Raw genomic sequence first — 19,278 nt, 5'->3', positions numbered from 1 at the left:
AAAGATTGAGTCTGACTCAAAGAGATGTGCTGATAAAATAGACTCAACGCGCTTTCCTTGTTACACGGCATGTACTGTTCTGCACATTACGCGGCCGTTTTCAGTGATGCGCGTTAAGGGATTCTGAGCCACGACTCGGTGGCTTGATAATTATCAAGCGGAGACGAATCTCTGTCTGCTCATGTTATAACAACTGTTAATCTGAGGACAGACCTCGTTTTGCAGAGGAGATGTCTGTGGGAGATAAAAAGAATAAAAAAAAGAGAAACGTTAAGAGAAGCAAGAAGAGACGTGAAGGTCAGGAAATTTAGAAGAGGAACTGACGCTGTTAATCACATCTTTCTATTCTCTCTGTTTCTTCTTTATTCCAGAGCTTGAAAAAAAATGGCACAGTGATAATTCGCAGTTCTTGTTCTTAGCGTACTGGTTAAGGTGTTGACAGATCAGCTGCGAAAGTCTCATCTGACATAAACACACACGTTGTGTGTGAGATGAGATGGTACATGACATCGCGTTGACAAGAATGAGGGAGAAGATTTTAACGACGTTATCAAGAAATGTTTTGTGAATCACAAAGTGCTTTTGAAATAATATCTGTTCAGTGTAGAATAATTCAACACAGGCTTCATTCAGGCATCATAAATACATTGACAGGCGTCATAATGTCTGGAAAAAGTGATCAAAATGACCTCTTTTTTTGTAAGTGTTCCTGTAGAATAAATGTTTTGTCAAAGTGTGTTTTACAAATGTATAATTGTTAAGTTTAGATTTTATAAATCTTATATCCACCCTCTGTTTCAAGAAAGAAGAAAGAATGTCTTGGAAAAAAAAATGCTCCTACAAGTAGAATAAAAAAAGCAATAAGTACAGTTCAATAACGATGAAACATCTGAGTGTCTGAACAACAAAGACTCACTATCTGGGATCTTCCCACGGTGTATTTTGAAATCACTCATTACAGAGTTTAAGTAGGTCAACGCTTCGCTTACTGCTGCACTCACAGTTGTGTATTTGTCACTGGATTCATAAAGTTTGTTTTCCCATTTAGTTCTGTTAGTCACTGTTTGTATTTTAACATCGTCAGCAGGTTGTTTTGTTGCCCCTAAACCTATGCTTACTTCTTGTTTCCCAGCTGCTGGTGCAGATGGGAGATCAGCTGATCAGGATTGTGATGCATTCACATTCACCTCTGATTGTTTAAAACAGCTTCAATAAATTAAGTTGGGGATGTTGTGGGTGCAATTTACAGAGAGGCTGTGATAATTAATGTGTAGCTAAATTGACCCCATGTACTACAGTCATTCACAAAAATACAGAATAAAGTAGGCATATGGAGCACCAAAACTGACATAATTAAAAATAAAAGCTGATGTAAGGGTGTCTGAAGACATCCCAAAAACTCAAAAGCAAATAGGTTTGTAGCCTTTAGGCTTGAAAACATCCAGGCAGGTTTGTTCCATAGTTTGAAATGAGAAACGTGGTACTCTCAGTTTATAGTGGAAGGAATACCTTTCTCTCATTGTTTTCTTTGTACATTTGTAATATTTGTATTCTCTTGCTCTCTTGCTAAGAAGCACCTCTGGATGGTTGGAAATCACGTTTCGTTGCTTTGTACATGTGGCATGTGCAATGACAGTAAAGTCTATTCTATTCTATTCTATTCTATTCTATTCTATTCTATTCTATTCTATTCTATCTTCAACAAACAATTTTTAAAGAAGCAGTATGGTGTATTTTTCAGGCATAATTTCATAATGCTGTAATTATAGCTACTTGGTTAAAGCACAATCAACTAACTGTTACTTTCAGTTGTTATAAAAATGCTTCACATATCAAATAAGACTCAAAGAAATTTGACCTTGTAATTTGACGCCATAAAATTTGGCCTCTGTCTCTTTAAGAAGCACCTACTCTCTTCATTGCTACAATGCTTCTCATTATGCCATTTACATCCATTCTTAGAAATGCTGAATACTTTAGTAGTAACTGCAAAATCTAATTTCTCAAGTATTTATTTATCTTTTTTTAGGAACTTATAATTTTTTCTTAAATGGTAATTAACCATTTGTTATAGAATAAATGTTATCTTTATAAGCAGCTGTTTTTTTATTATTATTTTAGCCAGTAAAACAACTAAACTTACAGAAATCTCTCAAATAGGTAGCTCACTTTTAATAGAGAATTACAGTCGGTCTGATCAGTGTATTAAGTGGCTGATGAGGTCATATTAAAACAGCTTAGATAATGCAATCCTGTCACATTTTCACCACGTCACTGAGATTACATTAGGACCTCAGGAAATGGTGTCATCTTGTGAAGTAGGGGCGTAATATGTCTTCCATAATGGTGATATCAGTGAATCATTTGCTGGCAGTGTTGTGAAGCACTGAGCAGTCCATCCTGAGCCTTTCTTGCCCCCATTAATCTCATTAAAACCAAAGGCAACACAGGATAATAGGGGCTGATTAGCCTGCTTCTGGCTGCCTGGCTGATTCACCTTCATGGCTCACACAACAGCACACACTCTGACACACACACACAAACACTCTCACTTTTGCACCCTCATAATGACATGCACAAACGCTGAACTGCTTTGTCCTATGAAAACCCTTATGATGATGATTATCAGAAGAAGATGAGCAGTTTTGCCAACCGATGTTATTTTGAAGGCGTTGCTGGTCTCAGATGTTGTTCTTCTCAGAGAACCGGAGCTTTGAAGTTTTCTCCACAAACAATCGGACCTAAATAATTTCCGGTTGTCTTTTCGTCCTTAAAGTCAAAGCTAAACGAGGCACTATCTGACTCTACCGTGCTCTTTATTATTGATTATTTCCTTGCATTCAGTGATAAAATTCAAGTTTTTATTGATACTTTAAAACTGTGTTAATTTGTAATAATGTCTTGTTTACATCACGTGACCTGATGCCGTCACTGCATTATGTTGTGTTGGAGTACCTGTTGGGTTGGGTTGGGTGAGGCTGATGAAGGTTAGACTGAGCACACACACAAACCAGACACACTGGAGCCACACCGCATCGAGCGTTATGTCAGCTCATGTTAACATCAGCGAGGGAGGTGACATCGACTGAGCGTGTCACTGCTCTGTGTGCGTGTGTGTGTGTTCGCGCGTGTGCGTGTTTGTGTGTGTGTGTGTATGTGATGCTCCCAGCTGATTTGTTAGGTAGGTTAGTCATGATGATCATGGGGCTGCAGCAGCTTTTCTTCTGGATCGATTGTACACAAATGCACAGTCACTCTCAAATAAGTTTTGAGTGCAGCAGACGTTTTGCTGGTTTTTAACAGCATGTTTGTAATCAGGCCCGTGACGTTATTGGCGGGAATCCACAGAGAACCCGATGTAAAAGCCCAGTCTTAAAATATTACAAATAAAGAGTGTTAAATGTATGTGTTTTATACGAGCCCCATGATGTAAAGGATCTTCGAGGACTGCTGTTTTGTGATTTATCTTCAATATCCCTTTGATGGTTTTCTGTCTCTGGTGGCTGTCGATGTTCATTTTTGTTTGCTAAGCAACATGGCACTATATTAAAGTTCAATCATGGCATTTTTGGTTTTATTGCATAAATATTGTCGGCACTCTCTGGTTGCACTAATCTGTCCCACGCAGACATCTTCTGAGCGCACAGTCTGTGGAACATGCAGGAGACAAATATAATCTTCGCCTCGTTTATTGGGCTTTAGATCCGGGGCACCCAGATGTAACGGTGTAATTTCAACCACGACTGCTGTGATGCTTTATGTTGTGAATGTTTGTACCACATGCCCTGACAAGTTAGGAATTTTGAAGTGTTTTTGAAAAATCATTGTTATATTTTACTACAAAAGTGTGTTGTTACTGTAGATACTTTTTCTGTTTATTTAGAAAATGTATTTGTCATTTATAGTTCCTAAAGAGAAATCAAAACTGCTCTGGTTAGGATGCCTTCGGATGGATGGATGGATGGATAGATGGGTGGATGGATGGATGGATGGATGGATGGATGGATGGATGGATGGATGGATGGATGGAGGGATGCAGTTGGCTAAGAATCTCTGAAGCTTTTACTTGATTGGTTGGCCTGCTTTAGGATGACATTTTGACCGTTTTTCGCATTGCAGTCTTAATGTTCATGCACTGCCATCTCCTGCAAACCTAGAGAGGAAAAAAGAAATAAAATTCTGCAGACCAGCAGCTGTACGGTTAACACATTCACCGTTGTCTCCTCCAGTCACTCTTTCTCACACACTTCCTGCTTCTGAAAGCAGTGATGTCAGATTATATGTAACTAGGAGTCCGGATTTGTGTCGCTTAATGTTTGATTTCATGACAATGGATATATTTAACAAAATGAAGATACTGATTATTATTTCTTCACAGAGGAAGCTGGGCATATCGTATCATGTTTATTTTACTTAAACCCTTTAAGTCCTCTAAATTGAGCTCATTTTCTTCCCTGATGGATTTGTCCGGCATGTTTTTTTTTTTTATAAAACTGCTCATACATTTTACATAAATGAGGCATATTGCTGTAGCATAATTCACTATTCAAATACAGAGCCACACGGCATTACAAACGTCTGCATAAATCTTAGGGAAGGTCGTCTACATAAACTGAAAGGACTGAAGTTGACCAAGAGCTTTTGTCCTTCAATCTGATTTAAAAAGAAAAGCAAAAAATTGTTCAGCTTAGTACTGAGAAACATTTGAGCGCACATAAACATCGCTGATGACTTTATGGATTATTTAAACTAAATGAAATACACATTTTGAAAGGCTCGGCTTTACCATGTTCTCAGTGTTGTTGATCTTCATCTTATTACCGGAAGGTTTCTAACTGCTCAAGCTATTTGTGCGCGCAATGCCATTGTAACCTCAGATAAGTGAAGGAAAAATGTCCAATAAAACCTTCTTTTGAATAATTAGTCATAAGAGCCTGGGGAGCGCAAAAAGATTCACTTGTTTGTAAAACTGCAAAGATTCACACAACATAATGTGACACTTGCAGAGTACAAGCAACTCACTACTGCTATCATCATGTCTTTATTGGAGACGACAGTGATAGAATTTAATTACCATTTTGGGTTTTAATGACTGGGTTTACGTACTGCGTTCTGGCTGCACACACATGATGTTCTGTGAGAAACGTACCATCCAACTCCGTCTCCATCGAACTGATGAAAACTGGTCCTCCTGGTGTTAACAGACAATAAAGAGTAAAAATTATATCAATGTTTTTTTTGGCTCTAATAATATATTTCTCTGTAACTTGGTCTATAATGAACCAAACTAATTTTTTTTGAACATTCGTTTAGGCGCCTGTCATAATTTCCAAGGGATATTTTTGAAAATTTTAAGCGGTTTTTTAGTTATCAGTTTATTACCTAGAAAGTTATTCATTTTAAAGATGGATTTAGGGAACTCTTACTTGAAAATCCACATCTTAAAATGTCAACAAATATCATATGAGCTGAATACTCAACGTTTTGTGGTTATGACATCAAGAGGAAAAGTCTTAAATAGCATTTTCACATCTTGTCACTTCAATTCAGCGTGGATGTTTTTTAATAAAAGAGCCTTTCGGATGCAGTTTTATTTAGTTTGTATGAAAGCGATATGTCCACAAGCTTTAAAAACATAAATGCTTTCATTCATATCTCTGAAACACAGTAAAATCATTTGGTAATGGAACCGAGCAGCACTTGAATCTCAAACTCAAACTCATTTCATATGAAGCGGATTGGCAGGTATCGAGTTTTAAACTTGTGTAAAGTTGAGAATTGACTTCCTTTCTGTGCTCAGAAACCTCCAGTTCGTTTTAGCTTTAGCTCGGTCAACCCAACGATCTTGTCCCACCTCCAAACCAGAGGATTTCCGAGCTCGCAGGATACACTGTTCTGCCTGAAATTAATTAAGCTGTGTCTCATTTAGTGTCTGAGCCGTGTTCTGTTATCGTTGGCATCTGGCTCTGAATGACTGAGTCCATGAGAAACTGCAGAGCAGACTGTAAGGTTTTGGTTTTTCTGTGTGTTAATTTAGGTTTCTGAGTTCAGTTGAGTCTCTGTGTTGTCCCCTTGATTTCTCCCAGCTGCGTCTCGAGTTCCCTGATTTCCCCTTGTGTATTTAATCCCACCTGTGTTCCCTGCTCCTGGTCGGGTCCTCTTGTCGCGTCAGCCTGTGCCTCGCCTGTGCCTGTTTTTTTGAGTTATTCCAGTTGCTCCCAGTTCTGAGCTCCTAGCCTTCTGCTCACCTGTGCTGCCTGGATTTTTGTATTTTGTATTTCATCATTAAAACCACCATCACTACCGCTTCCATCCTCACCATTCTTCAACCACAATTCATGGCACAGATGGATAATATCAGCATAATCTACCATTTTCAATGAAACAAAATAAGACAAAAACACTCTACATTTTCGGATTTTGCATCTTTCCATTGTGGAACATTTTCTTTTTGCAACATGCCATTTTAATTAATTTTGAAGGCAACAATTGGATGCACAAGTTTGAAGTCATTGTGGATTTTCCATTTTTATTTGGTTAAATGTCACTTAACAAGTCGTAGAGAAAACTCGCACGTCTTCCAACCATCAACAAGCATCTGACAAGAATCTATCTGAAAATCTGACATCTATTTGCAGCGAGAATCTATTTTGTACGAGAAATAATATGTGTAATTTATAATAGTTCATATAACTTCAAAAGAGTTTGGTCGTGTTTTGTTCCAGAAGATAATACTTTATAGTAGTTGCTTTATCTTGTCCCAAGCCTCTTCTGATATGTTTGCGGTCATTGTCCTGTTTCAGTGTTCAGTGTTCACATTTCAGTCATCTAGCTGCTGATTTGAGGTGAAGTTGAAGAACATATAGCTAGTTTTCTTAGTGATAAAAAAAAACAGACCCTCAGCATGATGCTGCCACCACCATGCTTGACAGATGGAACAGCGATCCGAGGTTTAAAGAGCCTCACCTTGACTCCTCCACATAAACTTATTCATATTGAGGCCAAACAGCCGAGTCTTCATCACACCTGACTACACACTTAGCTCCAGAAGCCATTTGGCCTATCAGTATGTTGAGCTGCAAATCTCATTTGCGCTTGTTGCTCCTTTCTTCATTTCACACGTTGATGTTTCAGCATCTTCCAGTTTATAACAGAATAAAGACTTGGTGATAATTTACAGAAGCCAGATGTCTGCCAGAAGACCAACCATTTTCATCTATATTTAACAAGAAGAGTTGTCAAACCTGTGGTCAGAATGAGACCAGAAGCCACAAAAGACTAATAAATCCCCGAGATGAGAGGACTGGTCATTCAGTGGGAGAGCCGCTCTTGCATTTAGCTGAAGGAGTTTGCTGTATTAAGGGCAGTTGTCTTGAGTTTCTCTCACTTGATTATTTCAAGTCTCTTTCTCTGCCCACACACAAGACAAGCCTGATTTCCATGGCAACGTTATTTTTACTACAACCTCAGAGGAAACGGTTGTCACTGATCCAGGAGATGGGAAACAAACACAGTGGGTATCGTTCTTTTGTCGAGGCATAGTTCACGTGGAACTGAAACACACAGAAAGCAGGAGCTCCGTCAATCTGTCTCTCTGTTCATGTGTTCATCACGTCGGCTTAAATGAACACATAACCAAAGAGCTCCAGGCTTGCGCTTCTCTCACGCTGCCATCCTGATATCCCCATGGCGTTGTGAAGAGTAAAGGTTTTAATAATATTATATAATATCATGTCATGCATGTTAATCCCATCATGAGGTTTGTAACACAGAGAGGGAAAAAAGAAAATCTATTATCTATCTGCCTACACCTATTAATGGTCCCTCAGCAAAGTATGAAGATTCCTGAGCTGAGAAGTTAGAAACCAAATTACTTCCTGAAAAGATGGGTCACAGAATTAAAAGTGTAAAGTTTGAGGGTGAAAAAGTGTAACTTACATACTTTACTCTGTGGATTTTATTTATCTGCATGTAATTACAGTAAATAACTTTAAAGTAAAAGCTAAAATGACAAATGCTGCTCTGTTGCTGGAAGGGGATCATTCAAAGTCTGATCGGCAACGATGCCAGCGGTAGTGGTACACATGATCCCATGGAAAAAAAAAAAAATCAATTTCTCAATGTGGGATTCCCCCACTCCCCTGAATAAATATATCATCACTTGATCCAGTTCAGCAGTGGGAAACAAGAGTAATGGAAAAAATGAAATGCAAACCAAACAGTTTTGCAGTAATGCAATCTAGCTGCATTGTCACATTTGTCTCCACAGCTTTACAAATTCAAGACGCAGGCACACACACGCACACACACACACACACACACACGGACACACACACACACACACACACACAAGCACTGACTGTCAGCTGTTCAACAAGCAGAAGAATGGACATTTCAGTCTTCTGTAAACAACAAGTGGATGGAGGGAGAACGTTAAGCCGAATGGAGGCAGACAGTTGAGGCTCTTATCAGTGTGAAACAGCTCTGAATTATGTTGTTCTTCACAGGTCATCACCCAGCCGCTGCAGTGGCGCGACGCTCAGTTAATGCTAGTAAACGTTTAGGAGTCAAACACACAGTCACCCATGAGAAATCAATTATTAAACAGCCGCTGAGTTGTTCTTCTCAATGATCCAGACTGAAAGAGGGTTGAATAATGGGGTTTGCACTTTTTTTTGGCTGTCACTTCAGAAAAAAAGATGTTTCACATTCTCTGAGATTATTACTTTGTTGCTTTTTAAAAAAAAAAAAATATTTGAAAATAATAATAATAAAAAAAAAAACGTTGAAGAATCTCTCACAGAGTATATACAGACTAAATAAAGGCTTTTTTATTACAAAAAGTCCACACTGAATTGAAGTGACAAGATGTGAAAATGCAATTTAAGATGTGAAAATGCAATTTAAGATGTGAAAATGCAATTTAAGCCAGTTATATTTAGTGACAAACTGTATTTACCCGGTTATAATCAATTTCCATTAAAATGTCTTGTCATCAATTGACGCCTTATCAGCTTCTTGAAAATAATCTCCCCATTTAGCATTTAAGTGCTGCTCTTTATGACTTTGAGTAAAGGGTCGATGGTTTGATGCAGGAGTATCTGGAAGTGGCTCTTTATCTCGATGTTCTTTACAGGAATTAGTTACTAGATCAGAAGAGGAACGTGAACCCGTGACATCCGGTTAAACTACAGAAATTGATGGTTATGCATCTGAAACCTGAACAGCACTTTCTGCGATGCAGCTCCAGTCCTTCTGTGAATGTGTTTGTGTCGTTGGCTCAATGCCTTTCTGATAGAAGCTTTGAGTCTCCAAACCATTGCAAGACTCTCAGCCTGTGAGAGTGGGTGTGAAGTTAGTGTGCGTGTCACTGAAGTCATCAGTGTCTTTGCTGTAACTGTGCTTCTTTGTGCCGGCTTTGTGTCCTTCAGATCAACAATGCATTTGTCTTTTTGTGCCTTTTACCTGCCAGCTTGCTAACTTTCTGATTTCTGGTTTGAAACAGACAGTTAATACTTGGGAAAAAGATAAAAAAAAAAACAAAAAAACAAAAAACAAAAAGAAAACAACACCGATGTAATAAACAGGACAATGAAAAAATGAAGGTCAGACAGTAAAATGTTGTTTCCACACAATCTTGAGATGCATGGAAGAGTCTAAATTTGATTACATATTTTTAGGTTTGGGAAAGATTGGAAAATATTTACATTTCTAGATGCAGAAATATTTATATTTCTAGACATTATTCCCTGTGACATTGTCTAATTGTCGCAATTGTCCTTCCTTGCTTCCTTGCTTCCTCTCTTCCTGAAGTTTGACAGATTACGCACAAACATTTTCGCCTTGTCCTGTTTTGGTCATCACAGAGCCATGTTGTTTTTTGTCATCTTCTCGTTATCCTCATGATAAAAAGGGTCGTCAGCTAAATAATTTTTATTGTCATTATTAATGAAAACAACACTGATGTTCAGAAACTACCCTGACCCGTGTTTCTCCTGTTCTTTTTTCTCTCTCTCTGCAGGAAACAGTAGAATATGCCTTCCTGATCATTTTTACAATAGAAACATTTCTGAAGATTATTGCCTATGGCTTAGTCATGCACCAAAACTCCTATGTCAGAAACGGATGGAACATGTTGGACTTTGTCATCGTCATTGTGGGGTAAGGTCACTGCCATTTATGCGTCATCCACAGAGCCTTCAGCAGGCACATTCTCTCTAAATTACTCCGTCCTTAAATATAGCACACAAACAATTATAACCCCAAACATCCAACCAGAACCTGAAATTCAATGCGGAAGCTCAGATTCTCCCCGTTCAATCAGCCTGAGTTGAAGCTAAACGTCTCTAGTTATGCAAAGCTGGCAGAAAAACACACCATAAGACCCGGAGCAAGAGGTGGTTTTCAAAGTACCTTTTAGACATTTATTTGTACAAATTCCTGTCCAGATGGCAACAATTGTTGGGCACATGTACAGTTACATAAATGTGCACAGATGCAGATCCGCACGGACGCACGCACGCACGCACGCACACGCACACGCACACACACACACACACACACAGCTTTGAACAGAGTTACAGGTTGTGGGTAAACCACCATGTGGGATTTAAGTGTAAATTCAGCTGATTTGTGAATCAAAAAAGGTAAATAAGCAATGACATACATAACAGATAAATAAACTGATCGATGGGCCTGTTAGATTTATACTTAAAATGTTTTCTTTAAACCTAGAAGAGTTTTTTCCCCCCTCACAGGTTTCTCTCTAATTACAATAAAATGTCTGACAGCAATCAAACGCCTCATATGAATTGGCCATGAGTGTACACAGTATGCCTCACGCAGGTGCATGCTCACAGACAAAATGCAAAAACGATCCCAAGCTGTGTTCTTTGCTTTGTGACACATGTTCTTTAATCATTTAGCTGCAGTTCTTCTTTTTGGTGTCACCGCTCTTCTCTATCATAGCCATTTTACCCTTTTCACCTCTCCATCCCTTGTTGAATTGAATTGAATTGAATTGAATTGAATTGAATTGAATTGAATTGAATTGAATTGAACTTTATACCCAGGTTGTTCAGTGTTGTCCTGGAAATGATAACCAAAGACGCTGACTCTGGTGGGCAGACTGGAGGCAAACCAGGGGGCTTTGACGTGAAGGCCCTCAGAGCCTTTCGCGTGCTTCGACCTCTTCGCCTTGTTTCCGGAGTTCCCAGTGAGTTAATTCAGAAATCTTCAGTCAATGTGAAGCTTGTGATAAAGTTAAGCATAAAACATTCGAAGGTTTAATCCTATATGACATTTTGTCTCCAGAAAAAAAACAACAAAAAAACACATTAATGTGCTATCAGTGACTTCAGGTGTGTGTGTATGACCTCCTTGTGTTTGCTTAGCTAACACATTACAGCAAATGGTCAGTGTAAATTACAGTCAGTGGGTGTTTTAATAAAGATTGTATTGTAGTTGTTGTGAGATATAGTGAATTGGTGGACAGCACTAAAGGATATTGCTGAGTTTAGTCAGTCTAACTTTGTTACACTTTTCATTTCTGCTGACCACAAATCAGCAACAATAAAACAATTTAATCAATAAAAGATTGAAGACGGCATACTTACCAAAATAAAAAGAATGCAAATACAAAACCTCCACAATGTAATTTATTTCCACAGTCTTTTAAAAATGTCATTTTGCACATGTAGCATCTCTGCAGTTCCTATCGTGAACCCAAGAAGTCGGTGCTTTCTTCCCTGCTTCTGTTTCCAAAACACATGACCTTACATTTGCACGTGCACTGATCTGTTTGCATTATTTTAGTTTCCATGGCAGCAGATCATTTGACTCTTTGAGGCAGAAAAGGACGGCTGAGAAACACAAAGTTAGACTGGAAATGTGTTTTTCAGCTCTGCTTGTGTCTGATATTTGTCTATGTGGGTTCGTTTGTGCAGTTTAACTACACACAGAAAACAACGTCTGGGCTTTTGTGTACATCGTGTCATTGTGAGAGCTAATAGAAGGATTTAACGGGCTGCTAGTTTTCATGTGTGTACAGCTGCTTTACATACAGCATGTTGTTGACACACTAATTGGCGTTTGGATGATCATTAGTTCCCCAGTATTGTGTCTTATATTTACTTAGTGTTTTGATTTCACTCACAGATCATTTTTATGTCATTTTGATCCAACACTTCTTTTGCTGGATTGTTGTGTTTTTACTACTTTGTTTTTGCTTTTGTGTTTGAAAAAAGTAGAAATTTTGTTTGATTCAGTAAATTGGATGTTGAAAATGTATTAGATGTGCAATTTTGAAATTATGTTTTTCTTTTATTTTCTTCAATATGAAACTTTTCAGAGATTAATCATTTATATGAGCAGTTCTCTGTAGCCTGAACTTTAATAATGACAGCGTCTAACCATCAAAAACGTAAGGAAGGAGATACGTTTATGATCAGAAAATAAATAAAAGCTATGATTTGCTGAGACTTTGACCAATGTGTGTGTTTACAGGTTTACAGGTGGTTTTAAACTCCATAATTAAAGCCATGGTTCCCCTCCTTCACATTGCTCTGCTGGTCCTCTTTGTAATCATCATCTACGCCGTCATCGGCCTGGAGCTCTTCATTGGAAAGATGCACGCCACCTGCTTCGTCATAAAATCAGGTAAACTGGTCTTCATTTCATTATTCTGTTAGCTTCTATCTTTATTTCACACTAAACAGACATAGTGTGGGTCTGAGATTACCACAGATACAGGATTTAATCCCTGGGAATGAATGGAATAATGCACCTTGTATGTGAATGGTGACAAGCAGCTGAGAACAGCAGATGGTGGATTAAATCCTGTGATTAAATGACAGATATCTAGCTATTATGTAAACAAGCTCACTCTTTGACGTAGTGTCGCTTACAAAATAGCACAATCACTCAAGAAATGTTACGTTTAAAGGTAGATAAGTGTAAATGTAAAAAAAATGCAGAGTAAGAGAGATTCTTGCTGTTGGAAAGTTGAAATAAGTCAAAACAGTGTCTGGGCATGCGTGTGTGATTTATTTTATTTAACTGGGAACATTTTTCATAAAGTTATTGCATCAGTTGTTAAAAAAAGAAAATAGTAACTGACCAAGCTTTTCAGATTGAACAATACGTGTGCTTTTGCAGGACAGTGTTGTATTTTATCCTAAATCAATACATAAAATATGTTTGTAGTCAGAGGTGTATATTATTGTCAGTGTGCCACTTAGCGTTGATATTGCTCTCAAATTTGTTAGTCTAGACTTTATATGTAATTTGTATGAGGCTAAAATGATAACGGCTTAAAATGAAACAGAAAAAAGAAATCTGTAGTAGTTTCCATAAAAAAATATGCAACAGTCTGATTTAGATGAACAATTTTTATTTTACCTTAAGAATGAAATCAACTTTAATCAGTAAGACACATTTAGATGTGCAATGATGTAAGGTGAATATGAATCAAATGGCTCAGATTTTGGAGTTTTTTCCTGCTGATTGCATTTCTCTCTGTGTTGAACTCCAATCATCTGCTGTAAAGATCATGACATAATAACAGTGACTCAGTTTTGGTTTGTCCCTACCGTTTGCTGTGCTCTCTACGTGTTTGTGTTCTCGCCTCCAGGCGCCCTGGCAGAAGAGGAGCCCGCGCCGTGTGCTGTCTCAGGGCACGGCCGCCGCTGCCTGGTCAACGGCACCATTTGCAGAGAGGGCTGGCAAGGCCCCAACAACGGCATCACCAACTTTGACAACTTCCTGTTTGCCATGCTCACCGTGTTCCAGTGTATCACCATGGAAGGCTGGACCGACGTTCTCTACTGGGTAATCGAATGTGACAAAAATGACCCAGACGTCTGAATCTGCCACCGATTTTTGACTTTTTATTTAAAGCATGATCGCCATATTTGTGCTGAAATATATCTGAAGCCTCAAAATCTCATTAAGCAACCTCGCATGGGTCACACTCATATGGTGTCTTTCAGAGCTGCAGCCTGGATAGTCGCTCTCCTTTGAATAAACAAGTGTCATCGATTTAAAAAGCTAGCCTCCCTTGAAAACTCCCAGTTTCTCATTAGCAAAAACCAGCAATGGCTTTTAATTAGGCAAAACACTTATGAGCTTTATCTCAGTCCTCCCACTCATTTACCGATGGTGACCCTCATCTGTGAAATAATGAACTTCTACCTCCTTCTCTTCCTCCACTGTTTTTCTATAGTCCTGTTTTATTTCTTTCCTCACATTTTACTGCTCTTTCCATGTATGTGTTGCCATGGCAATTTCATCTCAGTGTTGGTGTTGTGTTGCTGGAAAGAAGAAGGCCTGACAAACCTAAAACAATAAAGAATTGATTTATGGATAGATGGTCATTTATGTTACATGTGCCATGTGACCTGTTCCACTTGAATTGGCGAACTTTAACAGTTCGTACCTGGTGGGCGGGTATTTGGTACTTTGTGAGTGAAGCTGTGTAGAAACTCAGTGGATCTACATCTACAAAAAAAAGAAGAAAAAAAAGAGCCAATTTTCCGTGTGTTGAGGAGCAAGGAAGCTCTGATCAGAAATCATTTGCCATACTCTGTAAAGCTCTGACCTGCTGATTTTTCTTTTAAATCACAAAACTTTTTTTTAAACTACAACTTGCACTTGCATTTTTATTAGGGGTGCCAGTAAATTTTTATCAAAAATGTAAAACAATCAAAAAATAACTGCTAATTATCTCCTAATATGCATTTTTTTCAATATTAAATTAAATGTAATCAAACTAAAGGTTGTACTTTTACTAAAATGTATTAGAGTGACATGTTACTACTGCAATAGAATATAAATAGGTTTATTTATATTTTGTATTTATCCTTTATGTAACTTTTTTAAAAATCTTCGATGTCCCATTACATTTTTGTTCACTGCTTCATTTTTGTACTTGAAGGGATTTTTGCGTTTCTCTGTAAGTAGTTGAGCGATTTCCATGATGGACGAGTATTACACAGTGAATAATATGACATGCCTGTAAAATATAATAGAATGATATGAAAACCTGTAACCAACATAAACAAAGCAGCACCAACATTAAAGTAATGTATGAAGGAAACGGCACAACAGAAACAACACAGAGGAATAAACTGAAGCCAGATCTCAGTGAATAATAAGGAGATGATCAAAACACATAAATCTAAACAGCTACAGATCATAACACATCATCCCAAATCAGTATTTTTACTTATTATTTTTTTTAATCTCAAGTAGATACTTAGGCAAAGATTTTGCTAAGTGAGCTAACGTTGATTAAACAATTTCCAATGCAGATGAACGATGCGATGGGCTTCGAGCTGCCGTGGGTCTACTTTGTCAGTCTGGTCATCTTTGGATCCTTCTTTGTTCTGAACCTGGTCTTGGGAGTGTTGAGTGGGTACGTTTACATTTTTACTTTCCACTTTTCAGACAGAAAAGTGAAAACCAAACAAAACAACAAAAACCTTCCTTAATCTGAATCAGGCGTGTGTGTCGTGTCCTTTTTTTTCTTGCAGAGAGTTTTCCAAAGAGCGTGAAAAGGCCAAAGCTCGCGGCGACTTCCAGAAGCTGCGCGAGAAGCAGCAGCTGGAGGAGGACCTGAAGGGCTACCTGGACTGGATCACGCAAGCCGAGGACATCGACCCCGAGAACGAGGAGGAGGGGGACGAGGAGGGCAAGCGCAATCGTGAGTTACCCGGATGCTTTTGATTGCTGTTTGCTCCATGTGTTTCAGCAGAAGGAATCTGACCAGAACTGTGGCATGATTTTCTTCCTCAGTCTTTCAAAGTGACAGAATGCTTGTGAATTTTCACCATCAATTCACCACTCAACAAACGCATGTTAGGTTTAAACTGGACGATTCAAAACCACGTCTAAAACCTTAAGTTTGGATAATTTCACGTTTGTAATTTTTACATTATTTTATTTTTTTTATTTTTTTGTCGACATCTCAAAGACAGATGAAGGAAGAGCCCTGATTATATAATCAGTAATTATGTGGTTACATAATAAACTTGGGATGGTTCAGGAACCATGCTTTTTTTTTTTTTTTTGCAAAAGAAATCATAAAATCTCATCTTCTGTGCACTGATGCCCCTTCAGCGCCTTGCAGTCAGTTCACATGCACCCATTAGTGTTCATGTTCTCCAGTATATGTACTGCTTTTACCACTGCTGCCGCTGCTGCTGTTGTTGTTTAGGGTGATAACACACTAACGTTCTCTCCTTGATTCCTGCAGTGTGTGTGTGTGTGTGTGTTTCTTGTAAATACTGCCTGTAGAATGCCGCTAACATCAGATGTTCCCTCTTTTCCTTCCCTCTTCCTCCCATGTGTTGCCACACATCTTTCTTGTTTTTAACAACTGTTTACTTCCCTAACTCCTGTATTTCATGTTCTCACTTAAGTTTTGTTTACAGCTAATCATCCTCAGTCTTAGAATGTAATATGTGGTTATTGTGTCCAGAAATCAGGAGAGGAGAGATCTGACTAGTCAGGTTTATTGACTTTCATTATAGCTAACTAACAATCTCATAAATAACAACCCGTGGATCAGTTACTGGTGAAGCAATGTCATTATCTTCATTATTATACTCCACCGTATGGACAGATTTAAACCATAAATATATATTTTTTGTAGTTTATCAGTGATTTTCTGGATACTGTAGCTGCATCAGTGGTTTGTTCTGAAGTTGCCTCTCGCTGTTCATTCCTCTCTCTCTTGTTCTGCTTTGTGTTGACTCACTGCTTCCTCTGCTGTCTGGCTGTGTGAACTGCATGTTGATAACAACAAGGGGTCACGCTGGCTGACCTCACTGAGAAGAAGAAAGGAAAGTTTGGCTGGTTCTCTCAGTCCACAGAGACACAGGGTAAATGTATTTGTGTGCACTCGAGCGCGGGAGCGTCGGGAAGACTTCATCTGTCCCCTGTGCGTCGTGTTCATGAGGACATTTCACCTTCGTCCTGAAGAGTGTCTTTGCATTGATGGGCTTGGTTTGCTGCATGCTTTGTGCACTTTGTTTCTTTATTGTGCATGGTCCCTATCATCATCATCATCATCATCATCATCATCATCATCATCATCATCATCATCATCATCATCATCATCATCATCATCATCATCTATAATAATTTTCTTTAATGCTGAAGTCATTTTCTGGTGTAAGAAGAATATATTTTAAGCAAAAAAAAAAAAAGCAAATAAAAGAAATTAACTGAAGTGATTATAAACTACCAGAGGCAAAAGAAATCTCTGTTTAGAGGTGGATAATCTTCCAAAGTAAACTCTTCTACAACCATTGTACAACCTACATTAAAAGCCAGATAAAAGCCGTCGTATTGGTTGTGAGTACACAGTCAGAAGTGTAATAGTTTTCAAATAGGTTCAGCAATTATAATATGATTATTTGAAACAGAACAATTTACCACAATTATAACTGGAGTTTTGTTCTTTCCTGGCTAATAAGGATTAAACACACAGCTTCCTTATTTTCACTTGCTTTTTCTTTTGTTTTCCTTTTTTTGAGGGTTTTTTAGGGGAAATTGGGCCCTTTTTTGTTGTTTTTTTTGAAAAAACAAAATACAAATTTAGCATGAGATTTTTTTATATGGGTATAAATGTGTATTCTTTGGAATGTTGCCCCAAGATTTTACTTATCAAATTGTATTTTGCTTGGGTTGAATCAGAAGTGTCATTGTAAAGGTTGCTCATCATTCATCGTCATATTGAACATGTCCATTATTTATCAGTGAGGTTGTTTTCTCTGCACGCATGAATCATTCCATTTTCAGTGTTTTATAAATGTTTTGATCCCATGCCTATTAAAACCAACACTTACTGCAGTGCAGACACCATATATTGCAATATACCATTTAATGCAAAGAAATGTAATAAAGCATTACATTTCAACAGTGTGTTTAGATATTCAGATGATTACAGCTAATAAGCTTATTTCACTCTGATGCATTTGTTCTGACTTTTTCCATGCAGATAATTTAAAACAGATTTTCTGCAACAATAACTTTTCTACTCTGATGCAATTCCAGGGAATTAGAGATCAGCCTAATTTGTGATAAACTGATATAGAGTATCTGTCTCTGAAAATTTGCTAATCTGATTTGATAATAATCTATAGTAATTGAGTCAGTTCATTCTATTCTAAATTAGATACACTTCTAGGTTGGACGTCACACAGATAGTTTAGCTCTTTTCCCCCTTTTTTTCAAATAATTTATGACCATGAGGGATACCACAATACTGGCTCTGCGTACCACAAGCAATCTTATGATTGTGTTACAGTTTTGCATTTTCTGTGTATGGAAAATGCAGAGAAGATGCAAGTAAGAAACTTGCAACATCTAAAATGAAATTGGTGTTTCTCAGTCTTTTACTTCTAATGTTTCATTTTATGTTGGTTTTCGGAGAAGACATGGATCTGAAAAAAAAGTGCATTGCTCAGCTAAACCAGGAAGGAACTAATGCCAAAAAGAAAATGCGCTTTATTTAAAAAAAAAATGTTGATGAAATAAAATTGTAAGTCTCGTTAAACTTGTAAATGCTTTCATGCAGTTCTTTTTTTTTTAAATATTTGTATGTGTGTGTATGCGACTCTGCAGCCAGCATGCCCACGAGTGAGACAGAGTCGGCGACCACAGACAACCATAATGGAGAAGAGAGCAAATCTCTGTGCTGTGGACCGCTGTGGTGAGTTTGACACATCACACCAGAAATCAGTTATCAGTTTTTCTCACAGCAGACACAGAAGTTTCCCTTTAGAAGGAAATCGGTCACCAAGGTAGCAAGTTCTGAAACGCAGCATCAGTCGGTTGGAAATCAAGTCACGCTGACATAAGCTGATGATTCGACTGCCGAGTCGGGTTTTACAGATTTACAATGCCTCTCATTTTTATTTTAAAAAAATGTCTTGTCTTGTATTTCCACCAGTCAGAAAATAACTAAATCAAAGTGCAGGTTAGTATTGTGCTGTGGTGCTGCATGGTAGCTATATGCTCTTCTTCTCATCGTGCATGATCAGTTCTGGTCACGTATTTGAATCATTCTGATCCCTGCTGTTTTCATCCGTATGTTTCTTTCCCTGGTGCCTCCAGCGATCCAACGCTGTTCCATGTTGACCTAAAATCCAGCCGTCTGCTCCTGATCGGTTTTGATCCACTCGTATTTGCTGTGACAGACTTCCTTTCTTCCAACAAATGATCCTTTTGCATGTGGCGTAGATCGCAACGTTTCCCTTTAGATTTTCTACGCTG

At 38.1% G+C, this 19,278-nt stretch overlaps 1 protein-coding gene across 29 annotated transcripts in view; it reads left to right on the top strand.

Moving 5' to 3' along the window:
• The window catches only part of cacna1db (calcium channel, voltage-dependent, L type, alpha 1D subunit, b), a 73,812-nt gene that overhangs the window by 24,917 nt on the left and 29,617 nt on the right, over positions 1 to 19,278 (top strand). For 17 of the 29 annotated variants that reach the window (XM_016663991.1, XM_016663993.1, XM_016663994.1 and 14 more), the window contains exons 4-12: positions 10,022 to 10,161; positions 11,073 to 11,215; positions 12,505 to 12,657; positions 13,631 to 13,827; positions 15,309 to 15,412; positions 15,531 to 15,700; positions 16,806 to 16,880; positions 18,628 to 18,715; positions 18,956 to 18,982. In XM_016663991.1, the coding sequence (XP_016519477.1) occupies positions 10,022 to 10,161; positions 11,073 to 11,215; positions 12,505 to 12,657; positions 13,631 to 13,827; positions 15,309 to 15,412; positions 15,531 to 15,700; positions 16,806 to 16,880; positions 18,628 to 18,715; positions 18,956 to 18,982 (1,097 nt within the window). The remainder of the gene's footprint in view (positions 1 to 10,021; positions 10,162 to 11,072; positions 11,216 to 12,504; positions 12,658 to 13,630; positions 13,828 to 15,308; positions 15,413 to 15,530; positions 15,701 to 16,805; positions 16,881 to 18,627; positions 18,716 to 18,955; positions 18,983 to 19,278) is intronic. The other 12 variants (XM_016663995.1, XM_016664011.1, XM_016664013.1 and 9 more) reach the window with 3 other exon arrangements.

Source organism: Poecilia formosa, unplaced genomic scaffold (genome assembly GCF_000485575.1).
Source record: "Poecilia formosa unplaced genomic scaffold, Poecilia_formosa-5.1.2 Scaffold461, whole genome shotgun sequence".
NCBI classification, from domain to species: Eukaryota; Metazoa; Chordata; class Actinopteri; order Cyprinodontiformes; family Poeciliidae; genus Poecilia; species Poecilia formosa.
The sequence above is the reverse complement of the archived record's forward strand: the minus strand, read 5'-3'. Positions and strand labels throughout refer to the sequence as shown.